General features: G+C 37.6%; 1 protein-coding gene across 6 annotated transcripts in view; it reads left to right on the forward strand.

The window, feature by feature from the left end:
* Positions 1-18,136, forward strand: part of TAOK1 (TAO kinase 1) — a 139,001-nt gene extending 120,865 nt beyond the window's left edge. For all 6 annotated transcript variants that reach the window (XM_054573243.1, XM_054573244.1, XM_054573241.1 and 3 more), the window contains 4 exons: positions 52-291; positions 4,740-4,952; positions 6,058-6,240; positions 16,486-18,136. In XM_054573243.1, coding sequence (XP_054429218.1) covers positions 52-291; positions 4,740-4,952; positions 6,058-6,240; positions 16,486-16,947 — 1,098 coding nt within the window. In that variant the 3' untranslated portion in view covers positions 16,948-18,136. The remainder of the gene's footprint in view (positions 1-51; positions 292-4,739; positions 4,953-6,057; positions 6,241-16,485) is intronic.
* Positions 18,137-18,963: the final 827 nt, after the last annotated feature.

The following is an 18,963-nucleotide window of genomic DNA, read 5'->3' on the forward strand; positions in this document are numbered from 1 at the left end:
TGGTATTATAGAGCAGTAAATTATACCTTTTGTTTTTGCTTTATGGATTAGGAGTTAAATAAAAGGCAGACCCAAAAGGACTTAGAGCATGCCATGCTACTGCGACAGCATGAGTCTATGCAAGAACTGGAGTTCCGCCACCTCAACACAATTCAAAAGATGCGCTGTGAGTTGATCAGATTGCAGCATCAAACGGAGCTCACTAACCAGCTGGAATATAATAAGCGAAGAGAACGAGAACTAAGGCGAAAGCATGTCATGGAGGTTCGACAGCAGCCTAAGAGCCTGAAGGTACCTTTAGCTTAAGCTTCTTGACAGGGAAAAGAGATAAAAGACATCCACGTAAACAGTAAAAGTCTAAGACAGATGTCTGTCATAAAGAAATTGAATAAACTTTTCTTCTTTTCATTTTAAGCATGTTTGGTTAGTTTTAATTTGGAGTGACTGTAGCTACAGACTTCTGCTTATATATTTCTCACCAAGTACCAAAAAATAGCCAAAACTTTTTTAACTGTGGTAAGTTCCATAAATAAGAATCAAAATTCTTATCTTAAATGTACCCAAATGTTCGATTCTGATATTACTTATCAACATGTTAGCCTGTGGGCTTCTCTCTCTCCAAGTATACAGTTTTGGAACCTTACTTGCTCTAAGTGTGACTTGTATCAAAAAACAAAAACAAAAAAGAACCTTAAGTTCCTAATCAGTACAGGTGCCAGTGAATGAGAAATACCTCTACCTTCATTGTCTATGCTCATCTGAAAAAGAATAGTGGAATTATTATAGAATTTTAAGTTTTGTACTCATATTTGCTTTGAGTAGAGGAATTCATTTGCATGGTATGAAATTTGAGATACCGAAGTGTACTGTACTATAAAGTTAGCTTCCCTTTCCCCTCTTTGTTCCTCCAGCCATCTTGTCCACCAGCCCCCTTCTCCAATATAAACCAGACTTAACCATCCCAAGAAATTTTCAAGTTTTAGAACTTGTAATAAATATTTGAAGGAGTATAGTCACATGAATCTTAATAAACTAAAACCACACACTATATAGACTAGCATCCATACTAGTACCTCAATTAATCTATACATATCTGCACACTTGAAACTTTTATTTACATCCAGTAAGGTCCAGGTCCCACAGTATTTTTTTAAAGCCCTTACCACTTTTTAAAATGATTTGGTAATTAAACTATAAAACTGTTCTTGGTCTTAACTGAATAATTAGACCAGAGTGCAATTCATTCATGGAAGTAATTTGTTTCAAAATCTTGAAGCTTTACCACACCCAGTGGTATCCCCAGTTCCCACTCGATTCCATTCAAACAAGCTGTCTTGAACAAAATATAGCAGCAGAGCTGTTTAACCCTGTCCTGTGAACCTGAGTAAAATTTCACTTTGCTGTGTCTTCAAAATAGCTAATTAACATCATTTACAATGTAGCTCATGTTGACCTTTAGTCATTGCTTAGAAAAATTAGAATTCATAATGATTTTTCAGATGTATTTTGTCTTTTTAGTGGAGAGGTATATACTTGGCTACAGATTTTTAAAACATTTCTATGAAATTAATTACGGTTTTAAAGTTAGCAGCACCCAGAAGTAAAGCAAACTGAAAGCTTATTAGTTTTTATAGTCATACCATAAATTTTATATGACAACATTTCTCTGGAATAGTTGTTCAGTATTTAGCCCTTCCCATTTCCTGTTGCTGGAGCCTTTTCAATTTGAAAGCTTGTAAACACTAGTCTGATTTTCACAGATACTATACAGAAATTGAGAAAATGTTTACATTAACAGTCAGACTTTGAATAGAATGCCTACTTCTCATGACAAATGAGCTCAAGAATTTCCATGAAGAAATCGTTTTGTTACTTTAGTAGGGAAGAAAATCACCAAGTTCCTCTTAGTTTTGTATACGTATATACTTCCTCAAAACAGACTAGATTTTAACACCAGTTATCCCATTTTTATTTGCCTAAGTATTTAGTTGTCTCTTCCAACTTTCTCCAAGACTTTTTTTTTTAAGATTTTATTTATTTTTAGAGAGCGGGGAAGGGAGGGAGAAAGAGAGGAAGAGAAACATCAACGAGGAACAGAAATATCGATCGGTTGCCTCTCACACACCTCTAGCTGGGACCCACCTGCAACCCAGGCATGTACCCTGAACTGGGAATCAGGAATCAAACCAGCAACCTTTCGGTGTGTGGGATGATGCCCAATCCACTGAGCCACACAAGTCAAGGCTCCAAGACTTAAAAGAGGGCTAGGGTAACTTCAGTTTGAACACTTATGTGAGTTGACTAGGGTTTGTTGGGGTTGGGGTACTATCTGTGGAATGGGTTGGGTAAACACCTATTGTCTTTGCTGCCGAAACACCTATTGTCTTTTCTGCCGTTTCTTCATCTGCTATCCAAATGGTGCTTTGTCAGTGTTACATGAGTAGAAACCACTATAACTTACATTCATCTTGTTTTCACTGAGTCAAACATTGAGGGATATAGTTTATTCTTATATAGGTATTACTGCTGTTGTTGAAATTGTATTTATATGAGATGTACGAGGTCTGTCAAGAAAGTATCCAGCCATGTCATATGAAAAATTAGAGACATTTATTAAAGAAGATAAAAAGATACAAGAAACATTGTATATAAAACTATGATGCCTCAGTCCCCTTCAAAGTAGGCACTTTGGGACTCCACACAGTTCTCCCAATTACCATCAGCTGTCCCGTCATATTTTCCTGAATCTCATTGATGGTCTGAAATCTCTTCCATTTCAAAGGTGGTTTTAATTTGGGGAGAAGCCAGAAGTTGTAGGGTACCAAATCTGGGCTGTAGAGGAGCTGAGTCCCCTGGGTGATTTAATGTCTTCCCACAAAAAACACTCTTCACGTCTGCACAGATGCGATGCATAAGCAGGCATGTTTTCAAGCTGCCAGTCACCAATTGCCCATCTTGGTCGTCCTCTGAATCATCCGTATAGTTTCTGCAGAGGAATGTTCAAGCTTAACACAAAATTCGATGCAGATTTGTTGCTCTACTCACCCAGTCATTTTGAATGTAATGGCCATACAGTACACTTGTCCACTCAATGGCATCTACCATCCCCACTGACTAGTACAGTGAAGTCGTCCTCGTTCACACATGTGTATGCTAGTCCACTCTCCTTGGCTGCCAGGTTACATTGATGTTGCGCAAACTGTTCTTGTTATATTAACAATGACTGGACTTTTTCTGGACAGACCTCATATGGTAGCTGAACCTATTATAATCATTTCACAATATATATAAATCAAACCATCATGCTCTATACCCTAAATTTGTACAGAGATGTATGTCAGGTTTTTTTAATTTTTTTTCAAGGTGTTATTTTTCTCCTTAGGCTAGTGATAATACAATTTCTTGGTACAATTTTTAAAAATAAAAACTTAAAAGAATGGAGTCTCCTATACATAGGAAGAAGGGAATGTCTACTTTTCATTGTTCCATTCCTGGCTAACTTGGAAGAATTTTTTTAACCAAGGACAGTATTTAAGAGCAGTGCTGTTAAACATAGCTAAACCAAGAGTTTTCTCTTTCTAGCTAGACATTTTTTTACACTTGACAGAATAAAGGTATATGAGTATGACCTAGTGCCCAAGTTGGAGTAAAATATGGAAAGTTTATATTTAATGTTGTACTATGGGGGAAGGGCAAAAACTACTTCCTTGACAAAGATATTACTTTGATCATGTATGCATTTTTGGCATACTGTATCAAACAATTAATATATGACAGTATTTATATTAAGGTAAAATAACTTCATCTGTAGGTTTTGCCTTACTGTAGTAAATGAATATTTTCTCACTTGTGGGCTTGATCAGTATACCTTATAGAAATATATTTCATCATATTAAGCTTTGTTAAAACCTGAGTTCATAGAGTGTCTAACCTGTGATTAACCAAAAACTAAAGGCAAGACTCCTACATTTCTGACCTCAGATTATTTTATCTCAGAAATGTTTGTGTAGTTCATGTTTATCATCACCCTAAGAACACTTGTCCCCTCCTTTGCCCCATAATTTTTGTTTAACCTTTAAAAGATTAGCCAACTCAACTGACTTTCAAGTTTTTGCTTGTGGTGTTAAAGAGTAAACTATTATATAGTGTGTATCTACCTAGTTTGTTCCCTTAAGGAAAAGACCAGTTATAATAACAGTATTAGTTACTAATAATACCCTATTTTTATGGAGTCTGTAATAGACTATGTAATGGGAGTTGAGATTGTCATTAAAAGAAATTGAAGCAAATTATCTCAGATAAGAACAGAGTAAATAATGCTTACATTGTACCCTTGAAATCTAATAAAATATTGTCTGAGCTTTTATATCTACCACACTTATTGCATGAGAAGAAATTTTAATTTTCTGTCATCAGTATACATAGTAATCAAAACTAATTTTAATGTTCACTTCAGTTGCTAAACTTACTAGCAAGGCAGTAAGTAGTATTGCTTGAAGTCCTGTGATAAATGAGGTTGTTGGTATTCTAATGATTTAAATTAGAGTTTTTATGATTAAAATGTTTAAAATTCAGTGATTTGACCCATTAGCCAACTGCAAAAGTACCCGCAACCTGATGGTCTCACCTTTTTGTTTTTTCCTCTCCCTTTCTCCTAGTAGCCTTTGTTTTCATGTAAACATAAAGTATTCCAAATGCCAGGTATTAAAAATTATATACATTTATTTTTTCTTTTCCAGTCTAAAGAACTTCAAATAAAAAAGCAGTTTCAGGACACCTGCAAAATCCAAACCAGACAGTACAAAGCACTGAGAAATCACCTACTGGAGACTACACCAAAGAGTGAGCACAAAGCTGTTCTGAAACGGCTCAAGGAAGAGCAAACGCGGAAGTTAGCCATCTTGGCTGAGCAGTATGACCACAGCATTAATGAAATGCTGTCCACACAAGCCGTGAGTTTGTTTTATTTAGGCAAAACAATTTAGTATCCCCATCCTTCTACCACTTGAATAAAATCCCAGCAATTAAAATATTAGTTGGAAGCGATAGCTCTCCTGCAGCTTGGAAAATAGTGGTGGTGGTCCATATTCTTCTGACTTTCAGCATTACTTGGAAGCAGGCATGATGTATAAAGAATTCTCACTGGTCCATTTAGACATAAAGTTCTAAATAGGCTCTTTGCCTGTACTTATGAGGCATTTAGTACATATCCCAAAAGCTTATCAAGATTAGAGCAGCATCTTTGTTAAGGAGTGGGCAAAAAGTAGTACTATATCGGGAATAAAAATGGTCTCATTTGAGTGTTAATATAAAATATTTTCTATATAATTTTTGTAAACTTTCTTAAAAGGGCCAGATAGTAGATATTTTAGGCTTTGTGGGCCAGGAGGCAGAGTTGAGGATATTATATGAGTGCTTAAGTATATAGCCATTTAAAATGTAACCATTTCAAATTATAAAGACCATTCTTAACTAATAGTCTACTTAAACTCTCTCTCTCTCTCTCTCGCTCTCTCTCTCTCTCTCACACTGGCTATAGTTGGCTTCTCCCTGTTCTGTAGTTATTTCCATTTGAGAGAAGAAATTAAAAGTCTTTTTATTAAAAAAAATTTTTCTTGATCTGAGAAAGAGAGGGACAGAGACAGACATCGACTTGTATTTCCACTTATTGATGCATTTGTTGGTTGATTCTTGAATGTGCCCTGACCAGGAGGTCTAACCCTTAGCTTTACATATTGGCACAACGCTCTCACCAACTGAACTACCTGACCAGGACAAGAAATTCAGAGTCTTACATCATTTAATCAAGAGTCTAAATTTTTCTTAAGAAAAATAGTTATTTTTGAAAAGTTTATGATAGCTTTATCTTCATATGCCACCATTGGTTACTGTGCCTTCCTTTTTCAGAGATGTTTAAGATAGAAGAGAGAACAATTATGTATCCTACAAAAGAGTAGTATGTCTTCTTTCACACTTCTTCTTTCCAGAAGTCATGAATAGATAGCTCATAATATCTGGTTCACAATAGGATATATCTGTTTTCTTTTTCCCTTTCAGCTACGTTTGGATGAAGCACAGGAAGCAGAGTGCCAGGTTTTGAAGATGCAGCTACAGCAGGAACTGGAGCTACTGAATGCCTATCAGAGCAAAATCAAGATGCAAGCTGAGGCACAACATGATCGAGAGCTTCGGGAGCTTGAACAGAGAGTCTCCCTCCGCAGGGCACTCTTAGAACAAAAGGTATAAGTAATAGAAGGAAGGTAATTGTGCTAGTATTTGCTTTCTTCTGAAGCATTTTATAAATATATTAGATTGTTTTTACAACATCATATTTCCTTAATTTCTAGTTTGGTAGTTTTTTTCTTTTTTAGAAAAAATTATTGATTCAGTAATGAACCTTACAAATAATGAGTTCTAAACATTAAGGGACTATAATTAAGTAGCAATTTCTAGAGGAACGATAATAGGTTATGTGGAGACAGTTGAATTCTGAGAAAGTAGCTCTGGCTCCATGTTATCACTTCTTTTATGTACCTAGCTCTCCCTAAGGAGATTGGAGAAAAACTTGGAGAGTGAAGAAAAATAATTTTAGCAATTGCATGGAAGAGGCAGGGTCAAAGGATCAAGAATATATATGTACTTTACTCATACATCCTGGGCCTGGAACTATACAGATTGGTGGAAGATTACTAGAGGACAGAAGATAAAATCAGTTCCACACTGGTGAAAAGTCAGGCCTGAAAAATGTTAGTTCCAGAGGTACCTTTATTTATTTTTTTAACTTACTCTTTGTCAGATATATTAGAGAGTAGAACTAGAATCACAAAATTCATTTCTATCCTTTAAGGAGCGTGTGTGCGTGCGTGCATGCATGCGTGTGTGGCAGGGGGGGATTCATTTCTATCCTTTAAGGAACGTGTGTGTGTATGTGTGTGTTGGGTAAAAGGCGATGAGCAGAAGATTTTGAGTGATAAAAACGGAAAGGTATTTGTTATGGGAAGTAGTAGAATATCAGTTGTATCCATGATTCAGAGGTATGTTCCAGAATTCCTGAGCCATAAGTTCCCAATAGCTGATACAGTCTTAGGTCTCTTGGTCCATTAAGTTAATGGTCTTGCCTATTAAAAGTTGTCAGTGGTTATCAGCTCAGATTTTCCTCTATTTCCTGCAATTCTTATGATAAGAATATATTCTTAAGAAAGCCCACCTAAGTAAGATGTTACTATTTCTCTGGCATAGCTGTCTTTATTATTGACTTCTTGAGAGGTACTTGCCGCTAAAAATTATCTCAATTAATGTTTCTCATTCAAGATGGAAAGATAACATAAATTTTGAGAAAAATCTAATTTGTCTAATGTACAGATTTCATAAATCTAATTCCAACTTTAATATTTAAAATTCAATCCAAAGTTCTGTTTCTTATGCTTCAAAATTATCAGTAAAAGAAAAACTCCCCTATAGTATTTGAGGAATAGTGTTGTGGAAATATCAGTACTATTAAAGTATATTTGTATTTTTAGCTCCACCTAGTGGTTCAGAGTTAAACAGTGATAATAAATCATTTCAATACATGAAGCAAAACCTACATGTTCTACAAAGCTTAGTAAAATACGAGTATAAAACTGGTAACACAGAGCTCACGGTAATGTGACACTCTCATGCATTGTTAGTGCATTTTGGAAAGCAATTTGAAAGTATATATTGAGCTTTGGAAATGTTAAGTATTTATCACTTTGAGAATTCCAAGGAAAAGAAATCCAAAATATAGGGAAAATACATGTATAAATATGGTGATTATAGCATATGGAGTTTTATAATGGTTTAAAACACCTAACTCTCTAAAGTAAAGATATAAGGAGCATTGAAGATCTTGCTCCCCAGCATATGTTGTCAGTTTTGGCTCAATAAAGTCTTATAAAATTTAGAAATAAATACATAAAGTAGAGATATAATTAAGTAATTATGGCCAAGCCACTTAATAGAATCTTATTAGACATTTAAATGATGGGTACAAAGACAGTATTAATATGAATGTGTTTAATACAATAACATTATGACATTGAATAAAATTACAAAGACAAAGTGAATTAAAGTAATGCTAGTAGTGGCTATATTAGTATGGTAGATTGGTTTGGTTTTCTATTTTACTGTTTCATATGTGGTTGGTTAATATTACTTTGATAATGAAAAATACTAAAGATTAGTATTAAAAATAACAAGAAAAGTAGGATAATAAATGTACAGTGCTTTGAGTTACCACTTGAGTTTTAGAGCTAATGTTTACATTCATTTAGAATGCATGACTTTGAAGCACTTTGGGGTCAATTGGCAACTACTAAAGCCATGTACCCTCTCTATAAAAACTTTGAAAGATCGTAACAGCATGTATTTTCTGTACTTCGTGCTTACTGGTTGTATAGATAAGGAAGTTATTTGAAAATAAATTGAGGTGGAACCAAAGTGAATGCTAATTGTTTCTAGATGAAAAATAGCTCATATCCAGATGAACCAAAAATTGTTACCTTTGGTTGAAACACCAAGAAAGTAAACCTCATTTGATCCACATGAGGCCTTATTATAAATTGTCTTATACTTGATTTACATTAAAATTTCAGCAAGATGACAGCATAACTATAAATGTTAAATTCCATGTGAATTTTATATATAACATAAAAAGTGGCAGTGTTTCCAAAGTATAAATAGACTTTTTTGTTGTATCATTTCATTTAATTTTCTCTCAATATTAGTTTTAGTATCAACAACATGATTGGTAGTTTGAAAGTAAGAATTGACCATTGGAACATGTTATGTACTTTTGTGAAACTGAAAATATTCACACAAAAATGTAACGTTTAGTTTCAAAAAGTTTGAGAGAGCTTCTCAGACATCTTGATTATGATAAGTCATCTACCTAGTGAAGCTACATTTTTAATTTGCAGTTAATGCAAGCTATCATAAACCTTGGTTTTTATTTTTAATTGAAAATTGTTCTGAGTTTCTTAAAGGAACTAATTAGCAAACAAGATGGAAATGATGACTACTGGATAAAATTTAACAAGTATTAATGAGTTTAACATTTTTATCATCAGTTTTCTTCAAATAATATGCAAGGCATTAAAATCAGTTACATACATGATTAGTACATTCCCATCATTTATAAAATCTCTCAAGTTAAAATAAATGCTTTTAGTGAATGGATTTTTGAAAGTTTTACATATAAACTATTTTTTAATATATTTTTATGAATTATTTTGAAATTTTATGAAATTCAAAAATATTTTATGAATTTTTTTAAGGGGGGGGAGGGAGAAAGGGAGAGAAACATTAATCAGTTGCCTTTTGCATTCCCCCAACTGGGGACCTGGCCCCCAGCCCAGGCATGTGCCCTGACCAGAAATTGAACCAGCAACCTTTTGGTCTGCAAGTCAGCATTCAAGCCACTGAGCCACGAGGGCTTAATACTTTATTGATTGTGCTGCTACAGTTGTCTCAATTTTTCCCCTTTTGCCACCCCCACCCAGCACCCCGCACTCCCTTCAGGCTATCCTCCTACATTAGTTCACATCCATGGGTCATGCATATAAGTTCTTTGGCTACTCCATTTCCTATACTGTACTTTACATCCCCGTGGCTATTCTGTAACTACCTGTTTGTACTTCTTAATTCCCTCACCTCTTCACCCATTCCCCCACACCATTTTTGCCATTTTATTGTTCATAGTTTTGATCTTCTTTTGCTTAAATAAGTCCCTTTAACATTTCATATAATAATGATTTGTTGATGAATTCCTTTAGTTTTTTTCTTGTCTGGGAAGCACTTTATCTGCCCTTAAATTCTAAATGATAGCGCAACTATTTAGATCTTGGCTATAGATTCCTGGTTTTCATGACTTTGGATATTTCTTGCCAGCCCTTCTAGCCTGCAGAGAAATTGGCTGGCAGCTTTATGGGAACTCCCCTGTAGGTAATTAACTGCTTTTCTCTTGCTGCTTTTAAGATTCTCTCTTTATTTTTAACCTTTGGCTTTTTTTAATCATGAGCCTCTTTGTGTCCATCTTGTTCAGGACTGTGCTTCCTGGACTTGCATGTCTATTTCCTTCACCAAATTAGGGAAGTTTTCTTTCATTATTTTTTCAAGTAGGTTTCCAGTTTCTTGCTCTTGCTCTTCTCCTTCTGGCATCCCTATGATGGGAATGTTGGTATGCTTGTAGTTGTCCCAGAGACTACTTACGCTAACCTCTTTTTTTTAATATTCTTCCTCTGCTTGGTTGTTTTTTGTTTCCTTTTGTTCCACATCATTGGTTTAATTCTTGGCTTCATCCACTCTACTGTTGATTCCTTATAAATTGTTCATCTCCATTAGTGTATCCTTTATTTCTGTCTGGCTTATTTTATGCTGCTGAGGTCCTCACTAAGTACCTTGAGCATCCTTATAACCAGTGTTTTGAACTCCGCACCTGACAGATTGTTCATCTCTGTTTTGTTTAGTTCTTTTTCTGGAGTTTTGATCTCTTCTTTCATTTGAGCCATGTTTTTTTGTCTCCTCATTTTGGCAGCCTCTCTGTTTGTTTCTGGGTATTGGGTAGAACTACTATGACTCCATGTCTTGGTAGCATGGCCTCTAGGATTCTGTGGCACAGCCTTCCCTATCACCTGAACTTGAGTACTCAAGGTGTGCCCTCCATGTGGGCTGAGTACACCCTTCTCTTGTAGTTGAGCCTTGATTGTTGTTGGCAGGCTTATGGGAAAGATTTACCCAGTCCAGTCAGTTCCAAGGAGTGGCTGTGACCACTGACCACCAACCTCCACTCTCCATGGAGGATCAGTTGTGCTGGGGTAGAATGACAGTGCTCCAATGTGGTTTGTAGCTGTCTACTGAGTGCACAGGCTCTAGGGTTTCCCAGTGGTGCAGGTCACAGTCAGCCCCTGCCTATGTTCTATAAGGGCAACACAGTGTGAGCTACAAAGCAATCTGCAGATGGCTGCAACTTGTGCAAGGCTTGGAGGTTCCCAGGCAGAGCCAAACTGTGATCCAAAGCTGGCTGCTGCTAGTGCCAAGCCTGGAGCTGCTGCATAGCCAGATGTAGGAAGGCTGGGGGACAGGCTATAAGTTGGGTCGGGCCGAGCCTCAGGTAAATGCCCAGGGCAGGGCAAACAGTGTAACCCAGGCTGATGGAGTCTCAGATGAGGATCCTGTCTGCCTTTTCTGTGGCTCTGTGGGGAAAGGGCTCAGAAAAGGCACAATGGCTTCTGCCTGCCTTTCTGTCTGGGAAAGAGTTGTCTCCCAGCCTCTCCTTGATGCCAGACACATCAGTTCCTCCCCATATACCATTGGTGCATTTCAGGGGGAGTGAGTCTAAGTTTGGTGTGGGTACTTTAAGAGGAAAGGCCATGGAGTCCACTAGTTTTTTTCATGGACTCAAATCCTGTTGGTTTTTGCAGCCAGAAGTTGTGTGGGCTTATCTTCCTGGCACTGGAACTGTGGGTTGGGGTCCTGTTGTGGGGCTGGGGTCCCTCACTCCCTAGATATTCCTCCCTAATTTTTATCCACCACGTGTGGGTATGGGGACCCACCCAGTCCACATCTTGGTGTCTCTGCGTCCCTGCATCTCCTTCCTTTCTGAATCTGTGTGGTTTCTTTAATTCTGTAGTTGTCAGACTTCCATTCAACTCAATTTCTGACAGTTTAGAGTGATTGTTGGTCTGTAATTTAGTTGTAGATTTGATGTTCTTGGGCGAGGAGGTGAGTCGTGTTTACCTGTACCTCCATCTTGACCAGAAGGCCCATATAAACTACTTAAAAGACAAAAGTTGAAGTTCTTTGAATCCTTAGAGATATGTAAATCTAATTCTATATGAATTGGGTATTTTATATGAAGATAGCAAACGAGTGGAAAAATTATTTTATAAAAAATAAGTTTTTTTATAATTTGGTAAATATAAAGAAACATAAACAGATATTAAAATGTCTTTAATTCTACCACTCAGAAGTCACCACAGTTAAAAATTTGATCTTTCCCTCAGAAAAAGCCATTATGTCTAAGCTCTTTTTCAACCTTCATTTGAAAACCCTCTCTAAACCTTTATAATGCGTCAGTACTTAAACTTTGAATAACTTCCAAACTTTTATTCTATTTATTTAGTTCATTTTGGCCTAATTATAATTTTCCAGACTCTTACTTTGTCATATTTCCATGTCTTTCTGATGAAAATATCTATCCATCCCCTCACTTTCCTGGTAAACTTACACTCTTCCTTCAGAATCCAGTCTCTACCACCTCCTCTGAGAAGACTTCTTTGTCCTACTCTCTGTTCCCTATAGAATGTATCACTCCATCCCTTTGTACTTCCGCTATACCTTATAAATCTTTTATTATGTCTTATCACATTCTGTTGTAATTTTTTTTTTATTTGCTTGTGTTTTCTATGCTAAACTTTTTTATTCAGGCACTTTTTAAAAATTGGTGCATAAAAGCTAAACATATTTGTCAAAGTATATTTCTGTTGAGAGCAGTAACTGTTGGCTTAGGTTCTCAAATATCTTGAAACCTGATTGTTTAATGCTCCTTTACAAATTCCCTTTATATCCTATTTTTTAAAAACTTTATCATAAAAATTTTCAAACATATACAAAAGTAGTATGAATTAGTTCAATGAAATCTCCAAGTACTCATCACCCAGCTTTAGCAGTTATCAATACTAACTTCTTATCAATTCTCCTGCTCCACACACACAACTTTTTTGTGGGGCAGGGCAGAAATTAGTGGAGAATGTATGGAGTATTTTACTTCGGTTCTCAGGCTGGCACTCAATCCACTGAGCCTGTATGGAGTATTTTAAAGCAAATCTCAGCATAGCATTATTTCACTCCTATTTATAGATTTTAACCATAATTCCATCATGATAGCCAACAGAATTGTCTAATATTATGTAATACTCAATACATGTCTAACTTTCCCCTTTTATCTCAAAAGTATTTTTTTAACTTGGTTCATTTGGATTGGGGTCTAAAAAAGTCCAGACATTGCATTTAATTGTCTTTTAAATCTTGGAGGCTATAACAGGTCCCACTCCACTCACTTTTTTTTTTTTAATTTTTTATTTATTTACTTTTAGAGAGAAGGGAAGGGAGGGAGAAATAGAGGGAGAGAACCATCAGTGTGTGAGAGAAACATGTATTGGTGCCTCTCCTACTCTCCCACTGGGGACCTGGCTCTCAACCCAGGCACATGCCCTAACTGGGAATCGAACCAGTGACCTCTTGGTTTGCAGGCCAGCGCTCAGTCCACTGAGCCATACCAGCCAGGGCACTAGTCCCTTTTTTAAACTGTGGCTTGAATCATTTGTTCTGTAGGTCTTCTCACATTCTGGATATGGCTGATTGCATTCTCATGTTGTTATTTAATGTATTTCTCTTTCCTAAATATTCTTATAAACTGGTAGCTAGATTTAGAGGCATTATCATGTTTAGATTCAATTTTTGTAAGGGTTACTGTATACTTTCTTTTGTATCATATTGAGAAATACATAATGTCTAGTTGTCCCATTTTTAAGTGGTGTTACATTAATCTGTGGGTTCAGGTAATATCAGTGTGATCTTTCATAAAAAGTTTCAACTTTTTAAATTGTCTGTTGACTTTAATGGTTTTTTTTAACATTAAAAAAATTATATACAGTCAACTATAGTTATTTGTAATATCTCCCAGTTTTCCAGAAGTGATTACAATAGCTACCCAATCACTAATTTGTAGGTACATAGAGTCTTCTAACTTTTTAATTAAAACTTTATAGTTTTTGTTTCTTAGATTTTCACTTTTGTCCATCTGGAACATGGTGTATGATGGGGTTCCACTTTTATTTCCTTGCAGATAGCTCATCAACTGTGCCTGTGTTATTTGTTTAGAAATTTACCTTTTCCCCATTCAATTAATTGCTGCTTTTGTCCTGCATTAAAAACATACAAACTTTGATCTGCATTCTACTTCTAATTCACTAGTTTTCTGTTCCTATACCAATGCCATATTTATCTTATTAAATGATATTATGGTATGTCTGATAAGGCTGGTTTCTCCTAACCCATTTTCTTTTTCATTCCACTTTTTACCTAATCCTTTTAGTAGCCATTGATGATAAAACCTTGGTTTATTATTTTAATAGAGGTTATTACCTTTGCTTTTAAGGACTTGATTTTACACATTTTAGAAATATAAATTAGGGGACTCTGGTCAAGATGGGGGCACAGGCTTATATGGTTCACTTCTTTGCCCAACCACAACAAAATTACACCTAAAATATAGAACAACCATTGCTCAGAACTGATGAAATCGAGTTGAATGGAAGTCTGACAAATAAGGAATTAAAGGAACCATATCCCTCCAGACCGGTAGGAGGGGCAGGGATGTGGAACGAGCTGGTCCTACATCCATGTGTGCTGGATAGAAATTCGGGAGGGATGTCTTGGGAGCAAAGAATCCCAGCCTCACACCAGACCACCGAGCCCTTGGCTCCAGTGCCTGGAAGATAAGTCCCCACAACTCTGGCTGCAAAAACCAGCAGGTATTGAGTCAGTGGAAGAAACTTCTAGAGGCCCAAGCAGTTCCTCTTAAGAAACCACAGAGAGACTCACCTACTCAGACTCACTCCCACTGGGCTCTAGCACCGGGGAGGTGGCTTGAAGGGCACCAGTGGCATTCAGGGGGAGGCTGAGCTGTCTGGCAACAAGGCAAACAGAGGCCATTGTCCCTTTTTTGGGCCTTCCCCTCATAGAGTCGCCAGACTGCTGCCAAATCTAAGATTCCATTAACCTGGCTAACACTGACCATTCTTGGAGATCCCCAGAGACTCTGCCCCTCCCAACTTATGGGCCCACCCAACCTTCTTTTCCATATGAATGGTTGGTCTTGGCTCCTGCTTCACAACTTCCTAAATCCTCTCAAGCAAGCAGCAGCTGGCCTCAGTGAGCCTCAGACCCTGAACTAGCAGCCTAGATTCACAGCTTCGCTTTGCCCAGAAATCTCCAGTCCCGGCACAAGCAGCAGCCATCTCATATCACTTTATAACTCAGGCAGGGTAGCCCTGGGCAAAGCACAGGTTGGGGCTGATGTTGCACTGCACCACCGGGGAAACCCCAGGGCCAATGTACCCAGTGGACAGCTACAGACTGTGTGAGAACAGCACCACCCTGTCCCTGCACAGCTGATCCTCCATGGAGGGTAGAGGTTGGTGGTAAGTGACCACAGCCATCCTTGCAGCTGACTGGCCTGGGTAAATCCCTCCCATTGATCTGTCAACAGCAACCAAGGCTCAACTAAAAGGGGAGGGGGTACTCAGCCCATATGAACGGTGCACCTTGAGTACCCAGCTTGGGTGATAGGGGAAGCTGTGCCACTGGACCCTGCAGGACACATCCTACATTAGGCCACACGACCAAGACATGGAGTCAAAGCAGCTCTACCTAATACATAGAAACCAACAGGGAGGCTGCTGAAACAAGACAAAGAGACATGGCCCAAATGAAAGGACAGATCAAAACTCCAGAAAGAGAACTATATGAAATGGAGATACGCAGTCTCTCAGATGAGAGTTCAAAACACTGGTTATAAGGATGCTCGAGGAACTTAGTAAGGACCTTAACAGCATAAAAAAGATCCAGTCAGAAATGAAGATACACTGATTGAAATAAAGAATAATTTACAGGGAAGCAACTGGTTGAAGTAGAGTGGATGAAGCTGAGAATCAAGTTAATGATTTGAAACATAAGGAAGCAACAAAACAACCACTCAGAACAGCAAGAAAAGAGAATCCAAAAAAATGAAGATACTGTTAGCAACCTGTGGGACAACTTTAAGCAATCCAACACATGTATCATAGGGGTGCCAGAAGGAGAAGAGAAAGAGCAAGAAATTGGAAATCTATTTGAAAAAATAATGAAAGAAGAATTCCCTAATTTGGTGAAGGAAATAGACATGTAAGTCCAGGAAGCACAGAGTCCCAAACAAGATAGCCGCAAAGAGGCCCACACCAAGACACATCATAATTAAAATACCAAAGGTTAAAGATAAAGAGATGAGGAGGATGTGGGAGAATGGATGAAAGGTGAGGAGATGAAGAAGTACAAGTGGATAGTTACCAAATAACCATGGGGATGTAAAGTACTTTATAGGAAAGGAAGTAGCCAAAGAAATTAAATGTATGACCTGTGGACATGAACAAGGGTGGGGGGACTGCCTGAAGGGGGTGGGGGGTGCTAGGTGGAGGAGGGCAAAGGAGAAAATTAGGACAATTGTAATAGCATAATCAAAATTTTTTTAAAAATTATATGATTCCTACAGTACATCTCTTTGATTTTTAAGTGTACATCCATAAAATAGCCAGAGTGAATTTCTTTATGATTCACTTCAAAGCTGAGTATTATTGCTTCCTTAGTTTTTAGATTTAAAAAAATAAATCAGCTTTAATTTTCCTTCCTTCCTCCAACCCCCAACAGATTGAAGAAGAGATGTTGGCTTTGCAGAATGAACGCACAGAACGAATACGAAGCCTACTGGAGCGTCAAGCCAGAGAAATTGAAGCTTTTGACTCTGAAAGTATGAGACTAGGTTTTAGTAACATGGTCCTATCTAATCTCTCCCCTGAGGCATTCAGCCACAGCTACCCAGGAGCTTCTGGTTGGTCTCACAACCCTGCTGGGGGTCCCGGACCTCACTGGGGTCATCCCATGGGTGGCCCACCACAAGCTTGGGGCCATCCAATGCAAGGTGGACCCCAGCCATGGGGTCACCCCTCAGGGCCAATGCAAGGGGTACCCCGAGGTAGCAGTATGGGAGTCCGCAATAGCCCTCAGGCTCTGAGGCGGACAGCTTCCGGGGGACGGACGGAGCAGGGCATGAGCAGAAGCACGAGTGTCACTTCACAAATATCCAATGGGTCACACATGTCTTATACATAACTTAATCATTGAAAGTGGCAATTCTGCTGGAGCTGTCTGCCAAAAGAAACTGCCTACAGACATCATCACAGCAGCCTCCTCACTTGGGTACTACAGTGTGGAAGCTGAGTGCATATGGTATATTTTATTCATTTTTGTAAAGCGTTCTATTTTGTGTTTACTAATTGGGATGTCATAGTATTTGGCTGCCGGGTTTTTTTGGGGTTTTTGGTTTTTTTTAATTTTTGGAGAGATTTTGAAAAGGAATTGCGTGTGCACACACACGTGTGCAGTAAAAAGAAATTGGCTAGATAGGTATTTTCTGAACACTGTAAAAATAAAATACAGCAAAGTGGCTTGAGTCATCACTTTTGGGCAACTATATCCTAAGAAGTTTGTGAAAAGATCTAAAACCTTCTCCATACCCCTAATTCTTATGAGCCACTCACAGCAGGCAACATATGCTGAAACAAGTTATGGAAACACACTTGTATTCCCTCACCAATGTATTTTCTTTATTAAATTGGTCTGACTTCTCAGCCTCATTTGGAGTAAAAAAGTGGAAAGCCATGAATACTAAAGGACATTGACTTTTTCAGAGAGTAGAAAACAACTTAGTTCTTTTTCTGAATGCTGCATAGGCTTATCAGTGATACTTTTTTTCCATTCAATTGTGCCTTCTTTGTGGCATGTGAGATGGAGGTGCTTAAGGAGATCCACAAGTGGTATGGAAATTGCATCAGCAAACCTATAAGCCTTCAAAGGGGAAGACCAGAGGGTTAGCGAGAGGTCCCTGAAAGTTCATATGGTAGGTATGTTAGCAGCAGAGTGAGGAGGTGAAGCCTATATATCCTGATGTTTTGTTGCTTATACTGTGATATTTCATCCTAGCTAACTTCTGTAGCTCTCAAAACCCCAAACAGTACTTTTACTTTGTACAAAAACAAAGCATATAGCCAATACACATCAAATGCCAGAGGTATTTGAATGATGCCATATTCACAAACTGCCATTTATTGGAATTCTCATCACACTACAAAGACATTAATTTGATTACCCCTTTTTGGCTTATGGGATTTCCTGTTTACACGTAGAATAGCCAATTATTTAAAGTTTAGTTGCCATAGTGAACTAGGAGTCACTGAGCCAATGACTTTACCAGCTGCTGACTAATCCTCACTACCACTGTAAATTTTGCTGCATGTGCAGGTCCTCTCTCTCTCTCTCTCTCTCTCTTTTTTTTTTTTTTTTAATTGCTGTTTTTGTTGCTGCAGTACTTTATAAACTTCTAGTTCCTTGAGACTTAGTGACCATTTGGCATCATTTAACATCACACAATAGGAAACACCACTTCCTGAAGTCTCTAGCCTCAGTGCTAAATTACTACTGAAAAGGAACTAGCAAGTTTGGCAAATTTAAAAAAAAAAAAAAAAGTAAGTTATAGTGGTCAGGGAATCTCTTGACAAAAGCTAATCTTTTCCTTTTTTTCCAGAGAGGGGCATGTTTTAATTTGTTTCATTTCATTTCATTTTTTGTTTTGTTTTGCAATGAAGGATCAATCCAATGCTGAAAGTCAGATGTTGCTTGGTATTTTGTTGCCAGTGTGGAAATTTAGTTGGAGGTCAATAGGGAGCTGTGAGTATTACTTGAAAAGAAAAAAAAATGTTCTTTCCAATGACATATCAGAATTTCTTAAGTTATTGTCCTGCCCCTTCCCCAGTTGTCTTGAAGAACCCTTGCTGCTAACTCTGGATCCTGCTTTTTCATATAGTCAAAGGGCTCCAAGTTAGAATTCTCTTAATTCCTTCTCAAAGATACTTTTCACCTAGACCAGACTAATGACCAAGCAGTAATAGTCTATCATTGTTGAAATCTTGGTTTTCTCAATTAAACTTGTCTCCCCCAGGTATATCAGTCCAGTCTCCATGAATCATCCCCTTTAGGAGTTTCTGGCATTTATTTAAAGGTAACTGGAAGAAAAATGTTTTAATGTAAATATTTTAAAAACCAACATCACCGTAGAATTTCACACAGTTT

This window comes from Pteronotus mesoamericanus, unplaced genomic scaffold (genome assembly GCF_021234165.1).
Source record: "Pteronotus mesoamericanus isolate MK-2021 breed Mesoamerican mustached bat unplaced genomic scaffold, CSHL_Meso_final contig_246, whole genome shotgun sequence".
Taxonomy (NCBI): Eukaryota; Metazoa; Chordata; class Mammalia; order Chiroptera; family Mormoopidae; genus Pteronotus; species Pteronotus mesoamericanus.